Raw genomic sequence first — 25,504 nt, 5'->3', positions numbered from 1 at the left:
GGCTCTCGGGGGCAGGGCGCGTCGGGGCAGGGTGCTCTCCATGGGGCTGGGGGGGCTCTCGGGGACACGATCTGAGCACAGGCCATGCTCCCTCCCCCCAGGTGATCGCCCCGGAGGAGATCGTGGACCCCGATGTCGACGAACACTCCGTCATGACCTACCTGTCCCAGTTCCCCAAGGCCAAGCTGAAGCCCGGGGCCCCCCTGCGCTCCAAGCAGCTGAACCCCAAGAAGGCCATTGCCTATGGCCCTGGTAGGCCCCCACCCCCATCCGCTGCAGGGACCAGCCTGGGGGGGGGGACCTGGGGCAGGGGTCTCAGCCTTAACAGCTGCCCCATGGCTGCAGGGAGGGGGAGCAGGCACAGCGGGAGGGGAGGGGACAGGATGGGGGCAGGAACTGGGGGAGGGGGAGGGGTAGAAGCGCTCAGGGCAGGGCTGTGGGGGAGCAGCCCCGGCTGGTGCCCCCACCTGAGCCCCTCTGTCCTGGCCCCACAGGGATCGAGCCCCACGGGAACACGGTGCTGAAGCCGGCCCAGTTCACGGTGGAGACCCTGGAGGCAGGGCTGGGTGAGGTGCTGGTCTACATCGAGGACCCCGAGGGACACACCGAGGAGGTAGGGGCTCCTGGAGGTCAGCCTGCCGCTCTTGCACCCCTTACCCAGCGGATTCCCCTGCCCCCTCGTGAGGCCAGGGCACAGAGAGCAGGAGCTCTGAGCAGCAGGGTCTAGTGGGTAGAGCAGGGGGCTGGGAGCCAGGACTCCTGGGTTCTATCCCCGGCTCTGACCCTGATTCCCCGTTTAACTCTCAACGACGTCCTGTACCTCGCTGCTTCTATCTCATCGTTTCTCTGGTGGGCACCATGTGAGTGAGTCGCCCTGGGGCGGAGCTGGGGCCCCCCAGGTGCCCTTGCGGCCCCCGGCGCAGCCTCCACCTCAGCCTCACCTCTGGGCCCTTCCTCCGCAGGCCAAGGTAGTCGCCAACAACGACAAGAAGCGGACGTACTCGGTGACCTACGTGCCCAAGGTGGCCGGGCTGCACAAGGTGAGCTGCCTGCCCGGCCGGAGCCCCCAGCCTGAACCTGCCCTGGGGGGGGCTGGTGCCGCTGGCTGGGCACAGATGGCCCCTCCGCCCAGGGCCACACAGCCCCACACCCAGGTCAATATACACATCAGATCTTACCCACAAGTCACGCTGTTGCCAATCCTTTAGAATCTAAACTCCAAAGGTTTATTCATAAAAGGAAAAAGATAGAGATGAGAGCTAGAACTGGTTAAATGGAATCAATTCCATCCAGTAACGGCAAAGTTCTTAGTTCAGGCTTGTAGCAGTGATGGAGTAAACTGCAGGTTCAGATCAAGTCTCTGGAACATCCCCAGCTGGGATGGGTCAGTCAGTCCTTTGTTCAAAGCTTCAGCTTGTAGCAAAGTCCCTCCAGAGGTAAGAAGCAGGACTGAAGACCAAGTGGAGATGAGGCATCAGCCTTTTATAGCGTCTTCCAGGTGGAGGGACACGGCTCTCCCTTACTGTGGAATTCACAGCAGCGAGATGGAGCTTGGAGTCACATGGGCAAGTCACATGTCCATGCGTGACTCAGTTCTTCACAGGCCTGTGCCGTTGTTGACATGTTCATAGAATATCGGGGTTGGAAGGGACCTCAGGAGGTATCTAGTCCCACCCCGTGCTCAAAGCAGGACCAACCCCAACTAAATCATCCCAGCCAGGGCTTTGTCAGCCTGACCGTAGTTTCAGCATTTCCCAGGAAAGCTCTGATGTGGATTAGAGTCTCCCAAAGTGCATTGTCACTTAGTGTTTCTTGATTGGGCGCTTAACTTGCAAATTCCTTTCTCAAGAAGCTGGCCAGATGCTTTCCTAAGGCTCCTTCGAATCAAATCGCATTGAGATACAAGTCCTGTGCCAATATTCATAACATCAGCCACAATAGCGATACACACACCCAGACAGCGTAATCACAGCCAGCAAATCAGAACCTTTCCAGAGACACCGCACACGACAACCTTTGCACAGTGTTTGCTGCAAATGTGTAACACTGGTTGCAACAATGATCTACATGATTACAGGGTATGTCAGTAACGCCACAGGGGGCTGTTTGCTTGCTCGAGGGGGGGTTCTCCTGCCTTCCTGCCGTATCCCCCCAGAGGTGCCTGCATTCAGAAGTGCTCTGGCAGGATCACAGGCCCTATGCAAACAGCAGCCCAGCCCCCCGTGGTCAGGGGGCTATGCCCCCCACCCCAGTGCCCCCCCGGCCGCGGCTTGCCCCTCGCCCGCTCCTCAGGGCCCAGGATTCACCCAGTGCTCTCTCGGCCCAGGTCACGGTGCTGTTTGCCGGGCAGAACATTGACAAGAGCCCCTTCAACGTCCACGTGGGCATGGCGCTGGGTGATGCCAACAAGGTGACGGCGCGGGGGCCCGGCCTGGAGCCCGTGGGCAACGTGGCCAACAAGCCCACATACTTCGACATCTACACCGCAGGTAGGGGCGCGGGGCGGAGGCCAGGGCCTGGGGGGGCTGGGGGAGCCCTGCCGAGGTCTGGTGCTCACGCTGCCCGTCTGTCCCAGGCGCGGGCACGGGCGACGTGGGCGTGGTCATCGTGGACCCGCAGGGCCGGCGTGACACCGTGGAGGTGGTGCTGGAGGACAAAGGCGACAGCACCTTCCGCTGCACCTACCGGCCCGTACTGGAGGGACCCCACACCATCTGCATCACCTTCGCCGGCACCCAGATCCCCCGGAGCCCCTTCCCCGTCAACATCTCCGAAGGTGAGAGCCCGCCCCGCCCTCTGTGCCAGCCCTGTGCCCCCTGGCCAATGCCCACCCTCTGTGCCAGCCCCGTGCCCCCAGCTGGTGCCCATCCATGGTGCCAGCCCTGCGCCTCCGGCTGGTTCCCACCCTCTGTGCAAACCCCACAGCCTGCTGGGGGGGGGCACTGGCTGACCCCCGCAACCAGCCGGTGAGGCTGTGGCCAGGGCATGGAGGGGACCCTGCTCAGAGAGCGGGGTGGTAGGGCAGCCTCTGCCCCTGCTGGATGCTCTGCGGCACTGTGCCCCGAACAGCCTCTGCCCCCTCTGCTGCAGCCTGGGGGGAGGGGTTCCCCCCCGCCCCCCCCGGCCGGCCAGGAGACACCAGTCCCTGGTACGCAGTGACCCGGAAACTCAGGCAACCTCCCCATCCCGTCAGCCCCGGCCCCACCACGCAAACAGGAATCCCTGACTCACCGCGGCTTCCTCCCGCTACCTGGCCGCCCTGAGACGGCTTCCCCTGCCCGGGGGGGAGCCAGGCCCCCTGATGGTGCCCCTCAGGTCCTGGGCAGCCCAGCTCCAGCCCCACGGGTCAGGAGGGTCCAGCAGCTCCTGGCTGGTCGGATGCCCGCACAACAGGGGTTGTGGGGCCCAGCACCTCCCCAGGAGCAGGGCAGCGAGCCGGGGGTGGGGGTGTCTCTGGGACACTGGCAGGAGCAGGGGAATGGAGCTCCAAGGCTGGGGTAAGCGGGGTGGGCCCTGCGCCCTGCACTGCACCCCTCTGCCCCCAGTGCTCTACATATAGCAGCCCCAGATATTCCCTAGCCTGCCAGGGGTCGAGTGGGGGGCTCCATTCTTCAGATGGGTAAACTGGGGCACAAGGCAAGCCAGGGTTAGGACGCCCTTGCTGCCTGCTGGGAGCAGCCAGCTCTCCCATTGCTCAGTGCCCTTCATTGCGGCTAGCCCTGCCCCCCCATTCCTTCCCCTGGCTTGGTGCCCCCATCCCCCCCAGGCTCGGCCGGTCTGTGTTTGTCTGCCCCCCCGCCCCGTGAGACAGCCCCTGCCCCTTTGCAAGCCGGAGAGAGGGTCCATTTAATCCTCCTCCAGCCCCTGCTCTGGGCCCACAGGCTGCCCAGCCTGGGCACAGACCTCCGGGTGCCCCGGCTGCGCGGGTCTAGGCTTCCTGGGCTGTGAGATCTCCCAGGTGGCACGGCTGGGGACTGCCCACGGCACAGTCCCAGACCCAGGCCAGCAAGGCAGCCGGGCGGCCTGGGTGAGGGGCAGGAGGGTGGCAGCCAGGGGCACCTCCCCACTAAGCTCTCTCTTCTCTGTTCCCACAGCCTGCAGCCCCAACGCCTGCCGGGCCATGGGCCGGGGCCTCCAGCCCAAGGGCGTGCGGGTCAAGGAGGTGGCTGATTTCAAGGTCTACACCAAGGGCGCAGGCAGCGGGAAGCTGAAGGTCATGGTCAAGGGGCCGAGTGAGTGCCGGGCAGGAGGGGGAGCTGTGTGGGGCCCAGCCGGGAGGCGGGAGGAGAGGGCCAGTGCCTGGGAGTGTCACAGGAAAGACCCATCTCTCTCTGTCAGCCTGTCCTCGGGCCAGAGCGCTGGGGAAACTGAGTCACGGGCCGAGTCAGGAGAGCGAGGTGGTGGTGGTGTGTGCATGTCACTGCTGCCCCCTGCTGAACAGAGCATGTCACACTGGCCAGCTCTCTCTAGCTCGGGGTCTCTAGAGCAGAAAGCCCCGGGTTCTGCCACGCAGGCGGCTGGCGACGGGCAGCAGTCCTGCCCCGGGCGCCGCTCAGGCGGGGCTGGGACTCCCTGGCCTGGCTCAGCTCTCACTGCCTTGCCCCTCTCTCTGCAGAAGGCACGGAGGAGCCAGTGAAGGTGCGGGAGGCTGGCGAGGGGGTGTACGAATGTGACTACTACCCCGTGGTGCCTGGCAAATACGTGGTGGCCATCTCCTGGGGTGGCTACAGCATCCCCCGCAGGTAAGGGACTGGCCCGCACCCCTCGCCGGCCTGTGGTGCTTGGGGCTGGGCCAAGACTGGAGCCGTGTCTGGACTAGTGCTGGAGCCTTGCACGCGCGTGTGAAGCGGGAGGAGGCGCTCAGAGCGCCCTGGTGGCACCACTTGCAGATTCCTGCCCAGGGCCGTTCTGTGCTCTCGAGCCGGGGAGCGGCCTGAGCCCTGGCACGCTCGTTACACTAGTGATGTCTCAGTCGCAGAGCAGCAGCCTGGCCGCCCGGGGTCCCCTGGCTCTGACCCTCTGTCTCCTTCGCAGCCCCTTCGAGGTGCAGGTGGCGCCAGAGCCGGGCACCCAGAAAGTCAGGGCCTGGGGCCCAGGCCTGGAGACTGGCATGGTGGGCAAATCAGCCGACTTCGTGGTGGAGGCGATCGGCACTGAAGTGGGGACACTGGGTAAGAGAGCGGGCAGTGGGGTCTGGGGGGAGGGAGGGGTCTGAGGGGAGCAGGCGGTGGGGCCTGGGGGGGCAACAGGTCTGGGGGAGCGGGTGGCAGGACTAGGGGGGCACAAGAGCGGGCAGCGGGGTCCACGGGGGCGACAGGTCTGGGGGAGCGGGTGGCAGGACTAGGGGGGCACAAGAGCGGGCAGCGGGGTCCACGGGGGTGGCAGGACTGGGGGGAGCGGGTGGCAGGACTGGGGGGGGCGAGGAGTCTGGAGGAGCGGGTGGCAGGACTGGGGGGGCGAGGAGTCTGGAGGAGCGGGTGGCAGGACCGGGTGGGGAGGGATCTGGGGAAGGGGGCACGTGGAAGGGATTTGCGAGCTTTCCCCCTCTGCTGGGCTGGGGCAGCGTTTGCCATTGTCCCGGTGCCTCGTGAGCTGCGGGCAGGGGGGTGGCTGCGGCACGGGCAGGAGCCCTGGCCCAGCCACTGACGCTGGCCGGCGGCTCCCTCACAGGCTTCTCCATCGAGGGCCCATCGCAGGCAAAGATCGAGTGCGATGACAAGGGGGATGGGTCGTGTGACGTGCGCTACTGGCCCACGGAGCCCGGTGAATACGCCGTGCACGTCATCTGTGACGACGAGGACATCAAGGACAGCCCCTTCATCGCACACATCAAGCCGGCCACCAACGAGTACTTCCCAGAGAAGGTACAGCCTCCCCTGCCCTGCCCGGCCTCCCCTGCCCTGGCCTCTACCCCTGCCCCTGCCACTTGAGCTGGTGGAGACTCTTCATGAGCTCTGTGCAGTACGGGGCCTATGACACGTCCTCTGCAGCCAGACCTTTCTGCTGCCTGTCTGCTCCCCTACTCTAGCTCGTCCCCTCTCCCCCTGCCTCCCCAGGCATTGGGGTCCCCTCGCCCAGGAGCCTGGCTCAGGGGCAGATCTCAGGAGACAGGTACAGAAGGAATTGTAAAAAGCTTTGGCCAGATGAATGAGTCTGAAATTGACTAAGGAAACTGAGGACAGATCCTCTCGGAGGGCCTTGGCTGGCTGGCTCCATGGGGCGGGGAATGGGGCATACAGCCTTTCTCTTCCAGGGGGCACTGGTTCCGATTCGGCTCCAGGGCAGGGGACTGGCTGGCCCAAGGGGTACAGGACATTTCCCCTCTAGGAGGCACTGTCTCATCACAGAGTAAAGATCATTGCCATCCAATAGCTACATTAGGGCCCTGGTGAAATGAGTTTGAGGGGTCCCAGCCCAGTTCCCAGGGGTCCCAGCCCCCCATTCACCCTGGCAGGGACAGACTCTCTCCCTGCAGCACTGGCGCTCAATGATGGGAGGCTGGGGTTCTCCCTGCCCTGGGGGGTCCCTTCGGGGCAGGGGGCTGCTACCTGGCCCGCGCAGGGCACGGTGCACCCCTCCCAGTCGGGCGTTCCTGGCGGGCTGCCCGGCTGAGTTCTCCCGCTCTCCCGCAACAGGTGAAGGCCTTTGGGCCCGGCCTGGAGCCCACTGGCTGCATCGTGGACAAGCCGGCAGAGTTTACCATCGACGCGCGGGGAGCAGGGAAAGCCGAGCTCAAGATCTATGCCCAGGTAGGAGGGGCCCCAGCAGGGGTCTCAGCACAGGGCACCTTGTTGGGACCAGCCCTGGCAGGGCATCCGGGGCAGGTTCCTCTTTGTGGGCTGCGCTGCACCGTGGGACGCTCTGTGGGAATTTCATTGCTGGTATCAGCTGCTGCTGGAGACCGGGAGACTGGGCTAGATGGGCCCAGGGTCAGGTCTGATGCAGCCAGGGGCAGGGAGACTGGGTTAGCTGAACGTAAGAACGGCCAGACTGGGTCTGACCGGTGGTCCATCCAGCCCTGTATCCTGTCTTCTGACAGTGGCCAATGCCAGGTGCCCCAGAGGGAATTAACAGAACAGGGAATCATCAAGTGATCCATCCCCTGCTGCCCATTCCCAGCTTCTGGCAAACAGAGGCTGGGGACACCATTCCTTCCATCCTGGCTAATAGCCATTGATTGACCTGTCCTCCAGGAATTTATCTAGTTCTTTTTTGAACCCTGTTATAGTCTTGGCCTTCACAACATCCCCTGGCAAGGAGTTCCACAGGTTGACTGTGTGTTGTGTGAAGAAATACTTCCTTTTTTTGTTTTAAACCTGCTGCCTATTAATTTCATTTGGTGACCCCCAGTTCATGTGTTATGGGAAGGAGTAAATAACACTTCCTTATTTACTTTCTCCACACCAGTCATGATTCTATAGACCTCAATCATATCAACCCTTAGACGTCTCTTTTCCAAGCTAAAAAGTCCCAGTCTTATTAATCTCGCCTCATACAGAAGCTGTTCCACACCCCTGATCACTTTTGTTGCCATTTTCTGTAACTTTTTCATTTCTAATATATATTTTCTGAGATGGGGTGACCACATCTGCACGCAGTATTCAAGGTGTGGATGTACTATGGATTTACATAGAGGCAATGTGATATTTTCTGTCTTATTATCTATCCCTTTCTTGATTATTCCCAACATTCTGTTCGCTCTTTGGCTGCCGCTGCACATTGAGTGGATGTTTTCAGAGAACTCTCCACAATGACTCCAAGATCTTTCTTGAGTGGCAACAGCTAATTTAGACCCCATCATTTTGTCTATGTAGTTGGGATCATGTTTTCCAATGTGCAGTACTTTGCATCTGTCAACACCGAATTTCTTCTGCCATTTTGCTGCCCATGTGACGGGATCTCGGGGGTGCAGCCTGGGACTGTGGGACTGTTGTGCCCCCTTAACTCTCCAGCCTGGGCTATCTCTTACTATGCCCTGCTAGTTACCAGCAGCAAACCGCTCCAGGCGCCGTGATCACTCAGCACCACGGTATGTGGCACCCCACACCCCTAGCTAGATTGCATGAATGTTCCTGGAGCCACTCATGAATCACACAGAGAAAGGCACCAGCCAGCACCCCACCCCCCCGCCCCTAGCTCCCAGCCTTGTACCTCAGGAATATACCGTCTTGCACTGCTCAAGGTGAGCTGGGCACATTTATTAATAGGTTCGCCATTTCATCAGTGGAAAGTGGATATACAGCAGCCTTTGCAAAACCTGAGCAGATTTGCCACACACTTACTTCAGGAAAACTCACAGATAAAGATAAAAAAATTAATCACATTTATTGAGTATAAACGGTAGATTTTAAGTGATATTAAGTGATAGGCCAAAAGTCAGAGTTAGTTACCACAAGAAAAGAAAATCTAAGCACGCAGTCTAGACTCTCAACCCTATTAGACTGGGCAACATCTAGATTAAGCAGCTACTCGCCCCACTGGATGAGTCCTTAATATACAGGTTTGTCCCTTAAACCTGGGCCAGTCTCCCCTGCTGGACTCTGCAGGCTTGTGAGTGTCCTTGTTGCTTGCAGCATAGGTGGGGGCGGGAGAGAGGCAAAGCTTGGGGCCAGTGTGTCTGTTTTATACCCTGTCATGGAGTCACCGAGCGATGCTCTGGAACTGCTCCCCACAAAGCCAGTCAGGACTTTGAGGAGCCTCCTCTCCCTTGGAGCAGACTTGTTCAGGGCAAGAAGCTCACACGGCTTCACCTCCTGGGTCTCTCCTTGGAGCATTCAGCATCCTCTGCCCCTCCATGCACTTCCCCTAGCGAGCCCACCCAGGCGGGGTCCTGGGGAAGCCACAGGGTCCTGCATCCCGACTTTGCAGTCAGACGTGACTCTCAGCCAGCCAGTAACACAGAGGTTTATTTGATGATAGGAACAGGGTCTAAAACAGAGCTTGTAGGTACCACGAACCAGACCCCTCGGCCGGGGCCATTCTGGGGGGCAGTGAGCCAGACTCCCACGTCTGCACTTCACTCCTCGTCCCCAGCCAGCTCCAGACTAACAACCCCTCCCAGCCCCTCCTGTCTGCTCAGCTCCTTTCCCGGGCCAGGAGGTCACCTGATCCCTTTGTCTCCAACACCTTCAGCTGGCACCTTTGCAGAGGAGGGGCCCAGGCCATCAGCTGCCAGGAGACAGAGGATCAGGCATTTAGGTGCACTGGCCCTTTGCTGTGCCAGATACTTAAGAACTGCCAAGGGGACACTGAGGCACCAACACAGTATTCAGAGAAAACATTAAGACCATTCCCAGTTCGTCACATACCCTCAGTCCATGTGCTTGGGGAGCACAAGTCCAGGCCTGTCTGGGGGTATTGCTGAGTCTCCAGGCCAGGCTGAGCAATTCCCCTGGTGTGGCCTCATACAGATGAGCCACTGATTTGTAGCTCCTTTGCTGGACAATAGCTGGTGGTGTCTGTCCAGCACCCGCCCGGGCGCTGGTTACTGTCTTTGTCATTGTCTCTGTGTAGCTAGTATCTGGGCGCCTCCCAAACCCACAGCATATTTTAGTGAAAACCATGTAACAGGCATTGATGACATACCATAGGTGTAGGCAACCTCAGTAGAAAGCCAGAGGGTTTTCCCAACTTGGACTAATTTGAACTTCAATCCCAGCGTATCTTCTGTTTTTTCCAAGACATACAGGGTTTTTTTAGACTCTTGTTGAAAAAAGAGTATGATGAAGACATTACATTTGTGGCTTTTTGAAGACTTTGCAGCTCGTACTAGGGCTAGTTGAGTAGATCATAGAATCACAGAAGTGTAGGACTGGAAGGGACCTCGTCTAGTCTCGTCCTCTGCACTCAAGGCAGGACAAGTATTATCTTGACCGGGGTAGGCAACCTATGGCACGGGTGCCGAAGGCGGCACGCAAGCTGATTGTCAGTGGCACTCTCACTGTCCTCGTCCTGGCCACTCGTCTGGGGGGCTCTGCATTTTAATTTAATTTTAAATGAAACTTCTTAAACATTTTAAAAAACCTTATTTCCTTTACATACAACAATAGTTTAGTTCTATATTATAGACTTCTAGAAAGAGACCTGAAAACATTCCAATGTATGACTGGCATGCGAAACCTTAAATCAGAGTGAATAAATGAAGACTCGGCACAGCACTTCTGGAAAGTGATCTACATAATTAGATGGAACAATGGGTTTCAGCAGATCAGAACCTTTCCCCTGATACCTCACTTGGCATGTTTTATATGCAAGATCACAGTTATATCTAAACAATGAATATGGGAGTCCAGGGCACTCCCGCAGGGTATAGAGTGTCACAGCCCAGTCACCCAGTTTGGTGAGATCCCGCTGTATCTCTTCACAGTTTCCTTTGGACTTAACTAGCTTGAATAGTTTTGTGTTGTATGCACATTTTGCCATCTCACCGTTTACCCCTTTTTCCAGATCATTTATGAATATGTTAAAGAGCACTAGTCCCAGTACAGACCCCTGGGGGACCCCACTCCTCTCTCCATTCTGAAAACTGAGCATTTATTTCTACCCTTTGTTTTCTGTCTTTTAACCACTTACTGACCCATGAGAGAACCTCCCCTCTTCTCCCATGACAGCTGACTTTGCTCAAGAGCCTTTACTTTGTCAAAGACTTTCTGAAAATCTACGTACACTATATCCACTGGATCCCCCTTGTCCACCTGCTTGTTGACCCCCTCAGAGAATTATAGTAGATTGATGAGGCATGATTTCCCCCTACAAAAACCATGTTGACTCTTCCTCACACAAATCATGTTCATCTATAGTTTCAACCAGTTTGCCCAGTACTGAAGTCAGGCTTACCAGCCTGTAATTGCCAGGATCACCTCTGGAGCCCTTTTTAAAAATTGGTGTCACGTTAACTGTCCTCCAGTCATTGGGTACAGAGGCTGATTTCAATGACAGGTTACAAACCACAGTTAGTAGTTCTGCAGTTTCATATTTCAGAACTCTTGGGTGATACCATCGGGTCCTGGTGACTTATTACTGTTTAGTTTATCAATTTGTTCCAAAACCTCCTCTAATGACACCTCAGTGTGGGACAGTTCCTCAGATCTGTCCCCTACAAAGCATGTCTCAGGTGTGGGAATCTCCCTCACAGCCTCTGCAGTGAAGACTGATGCAAAGAATTCGTTTAGTTTCTCTGCAATGACCTCGAGTGCTCCCTTAGCATCTTGATCCTCCAGGGACCCCACTGGTTCTTTAACAGGCTTCCTGTTTCTGATGTAGGTAAAAAATGTTTTGCTGTTAGTTTGAGTCTTTGGCTAGTTGCTCTTCCAATTCTTTTTTGACCTTCGTAATTATACTCAGCCACTTGACTTGCTCCTTTCTGTTTTCCTCGGTAGGATTTAACTGCCAATTTTTAAAGGATGCTTTTTGCCTCTGCCACTTTTACACTGCTGTTTAGCCACAGTGGCACTTTTTAGGTTCCCTTCCTATGTTTCTTTCAATCTGAGGTATTGTCAGGGAGTGTGGGGGAGTCAGGGCCCTGCACCCCCCACTTCCTGCGATTCACCGTGACTCTCAGCCAGCCAGTAGAGCAGGAGGTTTCTTAGACGACAGGACACAGTCCCAAGCAGGGCTTGTAGGTGCAATCAGGATCCCTCAGCCGGGTCCCTCTGGGGGGCGAGGAGCTTAGACCCCAGACTTGGGGTTCCCTGTCTCTTCCCAGCCAGCCCAAACTGAAACCAAAAACCCCTCCAGCAGGCTCTCTCCCGCTCCTTCCCTCCCCCTCTCCCTTTGTCCAGGTGTCAACACTCTCCACCCCCTGCCTGGCTCAGGTACCGTCCCTCACCTAAAGTCACCCCTGCTCTCCCGTCCCCCATGCAGACAGTCCCAGTAAAACCAGAGACGGTCCCAGGTCACTCCGCCCCGCTCCCTGCTGTGTCACAGGTAACATTTCATGTGAGTGAATATTAGGGTGTTTTTGAAAAGTTCTCATTTCCCTTTGGGGGCTGTTACCTTTTCATTTCCACTCAACTCGCTTCCTCACTTCTGTGTAGTTCCCCGGTCTAAGGTTAAATGCTGGGCTGGCTTCTTTCGTGTGACCCCCCCAGCCCCCCCCAGGATGTTGAATTTAATTACACTGTGGTCGCTACTACCAGACCCTGTGCTCTACTCAGGATTAACTCAAGCGTTGCCTCTCCTCTGGGTGGTTCTAGGGCCAGCTGCTCCATTTATTTGAGGTGTCATGAAGCTTTCTCTCTGCATCCCGTCCTGAGGTGTCGTGTACCCAGGCAGTATGGGGAGAGTTGAAATCCCCCATTGTTACTGAGTTTTCTATTTTTATAGCTTCTCTAATCCCCCTGAGCATTTCACAGCCACTGTCGCCGCCCTGCTCAGGCGGTCGGGAGCATGTCCCCCCTGCGATACTCCTGTTATTCCAGCCTGAAATGTCCATCCAGACGGTCCATGGGACAGTTCGATTCCTTTGCAGTTTTTACTATGAAATGATAAAATCTTTACTGGAAAATCAGTTGGGCCCATGGTGGGAAGCAGCAGGCAGGCAGGATGCTGGGCTGGACGGGCCCGTGGCTGGAAGTGACAGGTGGGCGGGTGGGTTACTGGGCCGGACAGGCCCGTGGTGGGAAGTGACAGGCTGGAGGGCAGGATGCCAGGCCGGACGGGCCCATGGTGGGAAGCGGCAGGCGGGCAGGTGGGATGCCAGGCTGGATGGGCCCGTGGTGGGAAGCGGCAGGTGGGCGGGCGGGATGCCAGGCTGGACGGACCCGTGATGGGAAGCAGCAGGCGGGATGCCGGGCCTGACGGGCCCGTGCTGGGAAGCGGCAGACGGGCAGGCGGGATGCTGGGCCGGACGGGCCCATGGTGGGAAGCGGCGGGCGGGCGGGATGCCGGGCTGGACGGGCCCGTGGTGGGAAGCAGCAGGCGGGCGGGTGGGATGCCGGGCCGGACGGGCCCGTGATGGGAAGCAGCAGGCGGGATGCCGGGCTGGACGGGCCCGTGGTGGGAAGTGGCGGGCGGGCGGGATGCCGGGCCGGACGGGCCTGTGGTGAGAAGCGGCGGGCGGGCGGGATGCCGGGCCGGACGGGCCCGTGGTGGGAAGCGCCGGGCGGGCGGGATGCCGGGCCGGACGGGCCCGTGGTGGGAAGCGCCGGGCGGGCGGGTGGAATGCCGGGCCGGACGGGCCCGTGCTGGGAAGCGGCAGACGGGCAGGCGGGATGCCGGGCCGGACGGGCCCGTGGTGGGAAGCGGCGGGCGGGCGGGATGCTGGGCCGGACGGGCCCGTGGTGGGAAGCGGCGGGTGGGCGGGATGCTGGGCCGGACGGGCCCGTGGTGGGAAGCGCCGGGCGGGCGGGTGGAATGCCGGGCCTGACGGGCCCGTGCTGGGAAGCGGCAGACGGGCAGGCGGGATGCCGGGCCGGATGGGCCCGTGGTGGGAAGCGGCGGGTGGGCGGGATGCTGGGCCGGACGGGCCCGTGGTGGGAAGCGCCGGGCGGGCAGGTGGAATGCCAGGCCGGACAGGCCCATGATCTGGTCTGAGTTAGACTGGCCATAAATCCAATCCAACGGGAGGAATCCCCCAGAGCATGTGGCACTAGCAGGTTGTGAGCCAGAGCCCCGTCCTGTGCGGACCAGGTTGCACAGGGGGAAGCAGATGATCCTCCGGGGAGCAGGAGGGGCGGCTGTCTCTGGCCCGCAGGGTGGTCACACAGCCTGGGGCAGGAGTGACCTTTGCCGTCTGGTGCCCACCGCGCAGCTGAGCTCCCATTTCTGCTCGCAGGACGCCGAGGGCTTCCCCATCGACATCAAGATCAAGGACAACGGTGACAACACCTTCCACTGCGTCTATGTGCCCACCAAGCCCATCAAACACACCATCATCATCTCCTGGGGTGGGGTGAACGTCCCCAAGAGCCCCTTCCGAGTGAGTACCCCCGCCTCTCGCTGGACCTGCGGTGGGGGACTGCGCGGACGCCGGTGCCCACTGGCTGGATGCCCGGCCCTGCTCCTAGAGGAGTGACGAGGCAATGGCAGAGCGCTGAGGGGGCTCCGGATTCAGAGGGGATCCCAGGCCCTCACATGGCTTGGAGACACCCCCTTCCCGGTGGTGTCCCAAAGGAGCTGGCCCGGGCGTCCTGCCCAGCCCATCAAGGATGGAGAGGCCCCCTCTGGGTGTGGGGTGGGGCCCCCCGGCTAGCCAGAGCCCATGGACACGCACGTTGCTCCTGGCAGGTGACTGTGGGCGAGGGCAGCCACCCAGACAAGGTGAAGGTGTACGGCCCCGGCGTGGAGAAGACTGGGCTCAAGGCCAACGAACCCACCTACTTCACCGTGGACTGCAGCGAGGCCGGGCAAGGTAGGACCGGCCAAGGGGCCGCGGGACATCCCTGCCCCTCCCTGGGGGCACTAGCTTTGCTCAGGGCACCACAGCCAGGGCTGCCAGCCGACAGCTTTTGGGGGCCCAAGTGTGCAGCGAGCGGGATGGATCTCAGCCCAGTCTTGAGCGGGACGGGCAAACCACTAGCACAAATGCCACCGGGTCTGTGGGGCCTGGGCTGGGCAGCTTGGCTGAGGGGCCGCGGGCTACATGGGGCACAGAGAGTGAGCTGTCCCTTGCCCGCTTAGGGTCTCTTGGGGCAGGCCTAGGGGGCGATGGGGGCTGCTTGTGTCCTCCAGCCAGGGCTAGAGAGCAAGTTTCCCCACTGCAGGCTGGCCCCCCTGCCCTGGGGCTCAGCCGGCCCAGCCCCCCCACTAGGCCCCCTGCGGGCTGGCCCAGACCCCACCGACCAGCACCCTGTGTGCCAGCCACCCTGCCCCAGGGCTCAGCCAACCCAGCCCCCCACGACCAGTGCCCTGCGGGCCCTCCCCCTGTCCCGGGGGTGCAGCCGGCCCAGCCCCCGCTGATCAGCACCCTGTGGGCCAGCCCCCCTGCCCCTGGGCTCAGCTGGCCCAGGCCCCCATGACCAGCGCCCTGTGGGCCAGCCCCTCCCCCACGGTGGGTCTGGCTCCCTTGTGACGAGGGCTGCCCCGGCTGTGTTGCAGGGGACGTGAGCATCGGGATCAAGTGCGCCCCAGGTGTGGTGGGGCCGGTGGAGGCTGACATCGAATTCGACATCATCAAGAATGACAACGATACATTCACAGTGAAGTACACGCCACCAGGCGCCGGGCGGTACACCATCATGGTGCTCTTCGCCAACCAGGTATGGGCTGGCATCGGGCAGTTCGCCAACATGGTGCTCTTCGCCAACTAGGTATGGGCTGGCATCGGGCGGTACGCCATCATGGTGCTCTTCGCCAACCAGGTATCGGCTGGCGCCGGGCATTACACCATCATGGTGCTCTTCGCCAACCAGGTATGGGCTGGCATCGGGCGGTACGCCATCATGGTGCTCTTCGCCAACCAGGTACAGGCTGGTGCCGGGCAGTACGCCATCATGGTGCTCTTCGCCAACCAGGTATGGGCTGGCGCCGGGCAGTACACCATCCTGGTGCTCTTCGCCAACCAGGTATGGGCTGGCGCCGGGCGTTGCACCATCATGGTGCTCTTCGCCAACCAGGTACGGGCTGGCGCCAGGCATTACACCATCCTGGTGCTCTTCGCCAGCCAGGTATGGGCTGGCACTGGGCGTTATGCCATCATGGTGCTCTTTGCCAACCGGGCATGGGCTGGCACCGGGCAGTAAATCATCCTGGTGCTCTTCGCCAGCCAGGTATGGACTGGTGCTGGTCATTGCACCATCATGGTGCTCTTTGCCAACTTATGGACTGGCGTTGGTCGCTACACCATCCTAGTGCTCTTCGCCAGCCAGGTATGGACTGGTGCTGGGCCCAGGGCAGCAGAATGGTGCATGGGGCCATCTCAGGGGGGCTCAGACCAGCCTCCCGAAGCCACCGTTGTCCCCAGGTGTCCCCCAGGGGAGCAGCTCAAGGGGCTCTGTAGGGGGCTCCCTGTGACCTCTCACCCTGGCACTGGGGATCCTGGGAGGGACCTGCCGTTGGCTGCATGTGCTGCTCTCCCAGGCTAAGGAGGAGTCCCGAGAGGAGAGGGATGGGAGCCCTGGGGCCAGCACAGAGCCCATGCCCGGGAGCGTCTGTGTGGCTGGAGGGGCCTGGCCAGGGCAGCTCTGGGACCCATGGCTGCGAATTCACGTCCCCACTGGCAGACCCAGCCCAGGTGCTGCGTCCCGCCCCAGAGGGGGGCAGCATGTTGGAGCCGGCGGGCAATTGCTGGGCAGGCGGGGGGCTCCAGGAGGAGAGAATCATAGAATCATAGAAGATCAGGATTGGAGGGGACCTCAGGAGGTCTCTAGTCCAACCACCTGCTCCAAGCAGGACCAATCCCCAACTAAATCATCCCAGCCAGGCCTTTGTCAAGCCTGACCTTAAACACCTCTAAGGAAGGAGATTCCACGACCTCCCTAGGTAACCCATTCCAGCGCTTCACCACCCTCCTAGTGAAAAAGGTTTTCCTAATATCCAACCTAAACCTCCCCCACTGCAACTTGAGACCATTGCTCCTTGTGGTATCTGCCACCACTGAGAACAGTCTAGAGCCATCCTCTTTGGAGCCCCCTTTCAGGTAGTTGAAAGCAGCTATCAAATCCCCCCTCATTTTCCTCTTCTGCAGACAAAAGAATCCCAGTTCCCTCAGCCTCTCCATCATTTTTCTTGCCCTCTGCTGGACTCTCCAATTTTTCCACATCCTTCTTGTAGTGTGGGGCCCAAAACTGGACACAGTCTCCAGATGAGGCCTCACCAATGTCGAATAGAGGGGAATGATCACATCCCTCAATCTGCTGGCAATGCCCCTACTTATACAGCCCAAAATGCCATTAGCCTTCTTGGCAACAAGGGCACATTGCAGACTCATATCCAGCTTCTCGTCCACTATAACCCCTAGGTCCTTTTCTGCAGAACTGCTGCCTAGTCATTCAGTCCCTAGTTTATAACAGTGAATGGGATTCTTCTGTCCTAAGTGCAGGACTCTGCACTTGTCCTTGGTGAACCTCATCAGGTTTCTTTTGGCCCAATCCTCTAATTTGTCTAGGTCCCTCTGTATCCTAGCCCTACCCTCCAGTGTATCTGCCTCTCCTCCAAGTTTAGTGTCATCTGCAAACTTGCTGAGGGTGGATTCCACACCATCCTCCAGATCATTAATGAAGATATTGAACAAAACCAGCCCAAGGACCGACCCCTGGGGCACTCCACTTGATACCGGCTGCCAACTAGACATGGAGCTATTGATCACTACCCGTTGAGCCTGACGATCTAGCCAGCTTTCTATCCACCTTGTAGTCTGTTCATCCAGCCCATACTTCTTTAACCTGCTGGCAAGATACTCTGGGAGACTGTGTCAAAAGCTTTGCTAAAGTCAAGGAATAACACACCCACTGCTTTCCCCTCAGCCACAGAGCCAGTTGTCTCCTCATAGAAGGCAATTAGGTTAGTCAGGCATGACTTGCCCTTGGTGAATCCATGCTGAGAGGCCGGAGGGTCTCCCGCTGCCTGGCCCTCTGGGGGATCCTGGCCCCCCAGCTGTGGGTTCCAGCCGGTCCCTGCCAGCAGGGCACCCCTCTCACCCCTCTCGCTCTCCTGTGTCCCCCAGGAAATCCCCACCAGCCCCTTCCGCATCAAAGTGGACCCGTCCCACGACGCCAGCAAGGTGAAGGCTGAGGGGCCCGGGCTGAGCAGGACAGGTGAGGGCGTGTCCGTGTGCTGGGAGGCTGCAGTGCTACCCCAGCCAGGGGCTGTGCCCCCCTCAGGCTGGCAGCCCCCACTGAGCAGTGTGGGGCCTGCACAGCACCCAGATGGGAGACCTCTGAAGAGAACTCGGGATGTTGGAGGGAGGGGGCAGGGGCTCGGTGGGGGGTGCTGTGCTGGGGAGTGGGGGCTCAGTGGGGGCCCCGTGCAGGGGGGCGGGGCTCAGCCGGGGGTGCCGTGCTGGGGGAGCAGGCGGGGGCTCGGCGGGGGAGCAGGGGCAGGGGCTCGGCGGAGGGCGCCGTGCTGGGGTGGGAAGCAGGGTGAGGGCTTGGCGGGGGGTGCCGTGCTGGGGGGGAGGTGCGGGAGCTCGATGGGGCGCCGTGCAGGGGGGGCAGTGGGCGGGGGCTCGGCGGGGCACACTGTGTGGTGGGCAGGTGCAGGGTGCTGGGGGAAGCTGGGCTGCAGGATGCTGACCGGCCCCTCGCTCTCCTTCCTGCCAGGAGTGGAGGTCGGGAAACCCACGCACTTCACCGTCTTCACCAAGGGTGCCGGCAAGGCCACGCTGGATGTGCAGTTCGCTGGGGCGGCCAAGGGCCCAGCCGTGCGGGACTTTGAGATCATCGATAACCACGACTACTCCTACACCGTCAAGTACACCGCCCTGCAGCAGGTGAGAGGTCGGGACGTGCGCCAGCTGGGCAGTGTCCCCGCCAGGGCTGGGCATCGCCCCCCTGCACACGCGCCAGCCAGGCAGTGCCCCCTGCCAGGGCTGGGCATCGCCCCCCTGCACACGTGCCAGCCAGCCAGTGCCCTCTGCCAGGGCTGGGTATCGCCCCTGCACATTAGCCAGCCGGGAAGTGCCCCCTGCTAGGGCTGGACATCGCCCCTGCACATGCGCCAGCTGGGCAGTGCCCCCTGCCAGGACTGGGCTCTGCACACACGCCAGCCGGGCAGTGCCTCCTTCCAGGGCCGGGCATCGCCCCTGCATATGCGCCAGCCGGGCAGTGCCCCCTGCCAGGACTGGGAAATACCCCCCTGCACATATGCCAGCAGGGCACCGCCTCCTCCAGGGCTGGGCATCACCCCCTCACACGTGCCAGCTGGGAACTGCCCCCTGCACACTCACAGCTGGGGTTTGTGGCTCCCTGCCGGGCACTGCTTCCACCTGTTCCCTGACTCAGTTGCTCTCTCCGCGCAGGGCAATCTGGCCGTGACGGTGACGTACGGGGGGGACCCCGTGCCCAAGAGTCCCTTTACTGTCAGCGTGGCCCCTCCCCTGGACCTCAGCAAGGTCAAAGTGCAGGGTCTCAGCAACAGTGAGTGTGGGCAGGGCCGTGGGGCACGGGGGATGGGCGGGAAGGGCTGGAAAATGCCGGGGCGACAGTTGATCGGGGTGCGGGAGGAGTGGGCCGAGATGGAGGTGGAACAGCGATGTGCGGCAGGCGAGGGGCTGGCACCATGGGGCGCAGTGGGCGAGGGGGTGACTCTGTGGGGCATCTTGGGCGAGTGGCAGGCACAGTGGGCGAGGGGCTGGCACCGCGGGGCGTGGCGGACAATGGGGTGGCACCGTGAAGCGTGGCGGGCAAGGGGCTGCCATGGTGGAGCGAGGTAGCGGCACCGCGGGGCGTGGTGGGCAAGGGGGTGGCACCGTTGAGCGTGGCGGGCGAGGGGCTGCCATGGTGGAGCAAGGTAGCGGCACCAAGGGGCATGGCAGGTGAGGGGCTGGCACCGTGGGGCGTGGCAGGCGAGGGGCTGCCATGGTGGGGCGGCTCTGTTGCCCTGACGCTCTCACCCTGCAGAGGTGGACGTGGGCCGGGACCAGGAGTTCGCGGTGAACACCCGTGGCGCCGGGGGCCAGGGCCAGGTGGATGTGAAGATCACCTCGCCCTCCCGCCGGCCCATCCCCTGCAAGGTGGAGACCGGCACCACCAGCGACATCCACAGCGTCAAGTACATGCCCCCTGAGGAGGGGCCCTACAAGGTGGACGTGGCCTACGATGGGCACCCTGTGCCGGGCAGCCCTTTCTCCGTCGAGGGGGTGATGCCGCCAGACCCGTCCAAGGTGAGCGGTGGGGGCTGCCTGCGGGCTGGGCACCATCTCCTGTCGCCCTGTGACCCCCGGAGGGAGCAGTGTGCCATGGGTGGAGCTGCTCCATGCCCAGCCTCTCGGGGTCACCCCGGCTGCCCTGCCTGCCAGATCTGCTCTGGGGCTGGGGCATGTTCATGGTGCCCCCCAGCTCCCCGCTCCACTCCAGGGGGCTGCACTCCTGGCTCTCACAGACCGGAGCGATGACACGGTCCAGCGCACGGCAGTGAGGAATTGACCCCTCTGCTCTGGTGCCAGGCAGAGAGCGGGCATTCAGGACACAGGAGGGTGTTGCCTGGCTATGGAGATGCCAGGCAGTGTCCCGGGCTCAGGGGCCAGGGTGGAGAGCTGGGCCTGATGGGGTCCTTCCCAGCCTGCTCCCTGGAGCAGGATCCGGGATCATGGTCTGCCCCTGCCCAGCCAGGCCGGGGTACCCCCTGTGCCATGCAGGGAGGCAGATCCCCGACCGGGAGCGAATCTCCTCCCGTGGCCAGAGGGGAGAGGAGACGTTGCTGGCAGCTGCCCCCGAGGCTGTTCCTGCCCAGCTGATGTGGGGCCGCTCCCGTTTCAGGTGTGTGCCTACGGGCCGGGCCTGGAGGGCGGCTTCGTGGGCAAGCCGGCCCCCTTTGCCATCGACACCAAGGGCGCAGGCACGGGCGGGCTGGGTCTGACCGTGGAGGGCCCATGTGAGGCCAAGATCGAGTGCCAGGACAACGGGGACGGGTCGTGCTCTGTGTCCTACCTGCCGACAGAGCCGGGCGAGTACTCCATCAACATCCTCTTTGCCGAGGCCCACATCCCCGGCTCGCCCTTCAAGGCCAACATCCAGCCGCTCTTCGACCCCAGCAAGGTGACGGCCAGCGGGCCGGGGCTGGAGCGTGGCACGGCGGGTGAGACCGCCACCTTCGTGGTGGACTGCTCCAAGGCGGGCGAGGCCGCGCTCACCATCGAGATCGTCTCCGAGGCGGGGGTCAAGGCCGAGGTGGTGATCCAGAACAACCGCGACGGCACCTACACCATCACCTACAGCCCCGCCTTCCCCGGCACCTACACCATCACCATCAAGTACGGCGGGCACCCTGTGCCCAAGTTCCCCGCCCGCGTCAACGTCCAGCCCGCCGTCGACACCAGTGCCGTCAAGGTCTTCGGGCCCGGCGTGGAGCCGCGAGGTGAGGGCCCCCACTGGCTGTCCCTGGTCACCCGTCTACCAGTCTAGCTATCCCCAGACACCCTGTATCTAGCAGTCTGTCCCCAGACACCCCCTTCTATCTGTCTGTCTGTCCCCAGACACCCCTGTCTACCTGTCTGTCTGTCTGTCCATCCCTGTATCTGTCCCTCTCTCCATCCCTGTATACACCTGTCTCTATCTGCCCCACATGCCCCTCTATCCGTCGCCACACACGCACACCTCTCCCCCTCTGGCCCCATACCCCTCTCCCGTATGTCCCCATACCTGCCCTCTAGGTGTGGCCAGGCTGACCTGCTCCCTCCTGCAGGAGGCTGCCTGAGTCCTTTCTCAGGCGCCGCTGCTGGGCTCTAGGGTGGGATGGGGGCCCCGGAGACCCATTGCCAGGGAAGCGGGTTCCACCGAATGCCCTGGCGGGTGACACCTTGGCCAAGATGCTGGCAGCTGATTGGCACAGCCTGGGCTCAGTGCTCCCATAGGCCGGTGCGGCTCTCTCTGGGGGGCAGCAGTGGCCCCAGGCTGGCGCTCACTGCCCGCTCTCTCTGCCAGGCGTCCTGCGCGAGGTCACCACCGAGTTCACCGTGGACGCCCGCTCGCTCACCAAGACGGGTGGCAGCCACATCAAGGCGCGTGTCATTAATCCTTCGGGTGCCAAGACAGAAACCTACCTCACAGACAATGGCGACGGGACCTACCGCGTCCAGTACACAGCCTACGAGGAGGGTAAGGAGCCCTGCCCTCTGCCAGCCTCTCCCAGCCAGGGCCACCCACAGCTCCACGTCTGAGCTTGGCTGTCCCCGCCCCAAAGCTGGTAGTAGCTGCCGCCCGCCCCCATATAGGCCCAGGGTCAGGGTAATTATCCCCAGCTCAGAGGGGGAAACTGAGGCACACAGAGAGGTGTCATGCTATGAATTAGTCGGAGCTGGGAAGGCTGGGACGCCGTGGCCGAGCCCTGCGGGGGATGATTTATCGATGGGACATAGGGAACAGGTGCCCTGGGCCGGGCAGGTGGGGGGGCAGGGGCGGTCTGGTGCCCTGCCAGCTCTCCTGAGGCTGTGACTGTTGTTAGAGCTGCCAGGTGAGCTCTGGCCCAGGCAGGGGCCCCGGGGGCACCCGTCGCCTGGGAGCTGGGTCCATGGCCCGACACTGACGGGAGGAGGCTGTGATGGATTTGGGGGTTCCTGAAGGAGGATTTCACTGGGCTGGGGCAGGTCCCAGCACAGCTGTTGGGGATGCCTGGGCTGGAGAGGAAGGACTCCATGTCAAACCTGGCTGGGTTTCTCCAGCTCCAAAATCCCAGTGCAGTCTAGGGGAACAGCACCCGTTGGGAACAGAGGGCTGTCATGCCTCCCTGCCCCCCAGTTGGCATTGCAGGCATGTTGGGGGGGGGCTTCCTGACCCCTGTGTGGGGCTGGTGGGGGGCGGGGGCAGCTCCTGACCCCTCCTCGCCCCGTCTGGCGCACCAGGCCTGCACAGGGTGGAGGTGACGTATGACGAGGTACCGGTGCCCAAGAGCCCGTTCCGCGTGGCCGTCGCCGAGGGCTGCGAGCCCAGCCGTGTGCGCGCCTACGGCCCCGGCCTGGAGGGGGGACTGGTGAACAAGTCCAACCGCTTCACCGTGGAGACCAGGTACCGTCCCCTGTCCTGCCGGGATCCGCCGGGGATAGGGGAGACCAGGGAGCCGCCGCAGTCAGCCCAGGCCAGGGGTGGAGGACGGATGCTGGTGGGTGGCTCCCCGGATCCCGTTCCCACACCGCTCCCTGTCCCGTGAGGTGGGCGGCTCCTGTGGGGTGAAAGCCCCGAAAGGGGACGAGCACGGCCCTGCGGGAAGGAAGACCCCGTTCTGGCACTGCTGGCCGGGACATGGCCAGGCCCCGGAGGGTCTGGCTGGGGATTCTGGGTAACAGCACGGGGCCAGGACAGACGCTTACTAAATGCTTCCACTCCGATCAACCTGTGGAGCTCCCTGCCACAAGAAGCCAAGAGCTGAGCAGGATGCTAGCAAGGCCATGCCATGCGTGGGGCTAATGGCCCCCTCCCAGCTCAGAGCAGCCGCACCGGAGGTAACTGAGGGCTGGCAGCAAGGAGGGGGCTCCCCAGGGCAGATCACCCCGTATGCTGCCTTTGGCATCAGCTGCTCCTGGCCAGAGCGCCCCTTCAGCCCCCTGACCTAGGAGCTCTGCACTGGGGGACCAGGCCCCAGATCCCCTCCCCACATCCCCCCATGGCCGAGGTGGAGCTGGATTTTCTGGGTGGTTGGTGGGGGCTCTAACTGGCCCTGGCCTCTCTTGGCAGGGGCGCTGGCACTGGTGGGCTGGGCCTGGCCATCGAAGGGCCCTCGGAGGCCAAAATGTCCTGCAAGGACAACAAGGACGGCAGCTGCAGTGTGGAGTACATCCCATTCACGGCCGGCGACTACGACGTCAACATCACCTTCGGGGGGCGCCCCATCCCAGGTAGGGGCTGCAGCCAGGGGCATGGCCAGGCTGGGCCGGGGGGAGGGTCACTGGGATGGGGGATGGGGGTGGGGTCATGATGCTCTGGAACTGCCCCCTATGAAGCCAGGCAGGATTCTGGGGGAGTCTCCTCTTTGGGAGCAGACTGGCTCCAGGGCAGGAAGCTCCCACGGCTTCACCTTCCTGGGTCTGACCCCGGAGCATTCAGCATCCCCTGCCCCTCCGTGCGCTTCCCCCAGCGAGTCCGTCCAGAGTGACTTTCAGCCAAATCCATCCTGGGGGAGGGGAGCCCAGAGCCAGGGTTCTGCCCTCCCCGTGCCCCAAGCCAGCCAAGACTGACTCGCTTCCAGCTGCCCGGCCCCTGCCCTGCCTGTTGCTCCTCCTCTGGCCTTTGTCTCGTTTCCCGGGGCAAGAGTCACCTGGTCACATTCCCCTCCTGGATCTCAGGGTACGAAGAGGCGGCCATAGCATCCATGCAGGCAGCTGCAGCTACCCCCACAAAGGTCACCCGCGCGTATTCCCATTGCATTGGTGCAATAGGCAGGGAAACTGAGGCACACACAGCATTCATGCAAAACATAAGACTCACATACGACACAATGGGAAAATCCCCACTTCATCACAGTCACAGCCAGGTTGGGCCGGGCGACAGGGGAATAGGGTCACTGAGCAGGGGAGCTGGGGTTGCAGCTGGGCTGAGGGGCTGGGGTCATGTCCTCGTCCTGCCATGTGCACCTTGGGCTGGAGTGCAGCAGGGTGGCTTGGCAGGAGCTGGCCAGGGGTGTGTCTGGGTTGGCTGGGTGCAGCGCAGGAGCTGGTGGGGGGCACCGGGCTGGCTGGGCCTGTGGCTCTGGTCCGGGGAAGAGGGGGTGACAGGTTCGATCACAGAAACCCTCTTGTGAACTGCCACCTGATGTGCTGAGACTACCTCTGAGCCCATTTTCCCTGGCAGCTTGGGGCTGCAGGACGCTGCCTGGTTGAGCCAGACACGCCAGCCTGCTGCAGCCCAGACCCAGGTCTGAACCACATCCCCAAAAACTGCAGACTTAACTGAAAACCGCTTAGAAAGTGCTCCTGTCTCTAGCACCCAGATACCCAGTTCCCAATGGGATCCAACCCCCAAATAAATCTGTTTTACTCTGTATAAAGCTCATAAACTGTCCGCCCTCTCTAACGCTGCATGAGAGATACACATAGCTGTTTGCTCCCCCAGGAATTGATTACTTGCTGTGGGTTAATTAATAAGTAAAAAGTGATTTTATTAAGTATAAAAAGTAGGAATTAAGTGGTTCCAAGTAATAACAGACAGAACAAAGTAAATCACCAAGCAAAATAAAACAAAAACAGGCAAGTCTAAGCCTAATAGATGAAGAAACTAGTTACAGTAAATCTCACGCTCAGAGATGTTCCAATCAGCTTCTTTCACAGACTAGCCTCCTCCCTAGTCTGGGCCCGACCCTTTCCCTGGTACAGCCCTTGTTCCAGCTCAGGTGGCAGCTCGGGGATTTCTCATGACCGCAGCCCTTTGTTCTGGTCCACCCCCTTATATACCTTTGGCGCAAGGCGGGAATCCTTTGTCTCCGGGTCCCCACCCCTCCTTCTAAATGGAAAAGCACCAGGTTTAAGCTGGATTCCAGCACCGAGTGACATGGTCACATGTCCTGCCAGACCCCAAGCCTCCAGTCCCCCAGCCTGACCCACAGGAAGGCTGCGTGCAGACAGAGCCACCCACAGTCAGTTGTCCTGGCTGATGGGAGCCATCAAGATTCCAAACCAGCATTAATGGCCCACACTTTGCATAGTCACAATAGGCCCTCAGAGTTATATTTCATGTTCCTAGTTTCAGATACGAGCGTGGTACATTTATACAAACAGGATGATCACACTCACTAGATTATAAGCTTTGTAATGATACCTTACAAGAGACCTTTTGCATGAAGCATATTCCAGTGACATTATATTCACACTCATTAGCACATTTTCATAACATCATATGGAGTGCAATGTCCCAGGGGGCACTGGGCTGGCTGGGCCCCCGGCTCTGGTCCGGGGCAGGGGGCACCGGGCTGGCTGGGCCCC

The 25,504-nt window shown here is 61.1% G+C and overlaps 1 protein-coding gene across 2 annotated transcripts in view; it reads left to right on the top strand.

Moving 5' to 3' along the window:
• FLNC (filamin C) overlaps positions 1–25,504 on the top strand; it is a 67,589-nt gene that overhangs the window by 20,911 nt on the left and 21,174 nt on the right. For both annotated transcript variants that reach the window (XM_030582426.1, XM_030582505.1), the window contains exons 4-24: positions 102–252; positions 495–613; positions 963–1,040; positions 2,327–2,489; positions 2,576–2,776; positions 4,095–4,232; positions 4,616–4,742; positions 5,035–5,171; positions 5,671–5,864; positions 6,636–6,749; positions 13,775–13,918; positions 14,227–14,350; positions 15,037–15,197; positions 17,603–17,693; positions 18,198–18,367; positions 18,896–19,013; positions 19,497–19,759; positions 20,355–20,952; positions 21,519–21,692; positions 22,436–22,598; positions 23,265–23,425. In XM_030582426.1, coding sequence (XP_030438286.1) covers positions 102–252; positions 495–613; positions 963–1,040; positions 2,327–2,489; positions 2,576–2,776; positions 4,095–4,232; positions 4,616–4,742; positions 5,035–5,171; positions 5,671–5,864; positions 6,636–6,749; positions 13,775–13,918; positions 14,227–14,350; positions 15,037–15,197; positions 17,603–17,693; positions 18,198–18,367; positions 18,896–19,013; positions 19,497–19,759; positions 20,355–20,952; positions 21,519–21,692; positions 22,436–22,598; positions 23,265–23,425 — 3,589 coding nt within the window. The remainder of the gene's footprint in view (positions 1–101; positions 253–494; positions 614–962; positions 1,041–2,326; positions 2,490–2,575; positions 2,777–4,094; positions 4,233–4,615; positions 4,743–5,034; positions 5,172–5,670; positions 5,865–6,635; positions 6,750–13,774; positions 13,919–14,226; positions 14,351–15,036; positions 15,198–17,602; positions 17,694–18,197; positions 18,368–18,895; positions 19,014–19,496; positions 19,760–20,354; positions 20,953–21,518; positions 21,693–22,435; positions 22,599–23,264; positions 23,426–25,504) is intronic.

The sequence above is a fragment of the Gopherus evgoodei genome, chromosome 1 (assembly GCF_007399415.2).
Source record: "Gopherus evgoodei ecotype Sinaloan lineage chromosome 1, rGopEvg1_v1.p, whole genome shotgun sequence".
Classification (NCBI taxonomy): domain Eukaryota; kingdom Metazoa; phylum Chordata; order Testudines; family Testudinidae; genus Gopherus; species Gopherus evgoodei.
The sequence above is the reverse complement of the archived record's forward strand: the minus strand, read 5'-3'. Positions and strand labels throughout refer to the sequence as shown.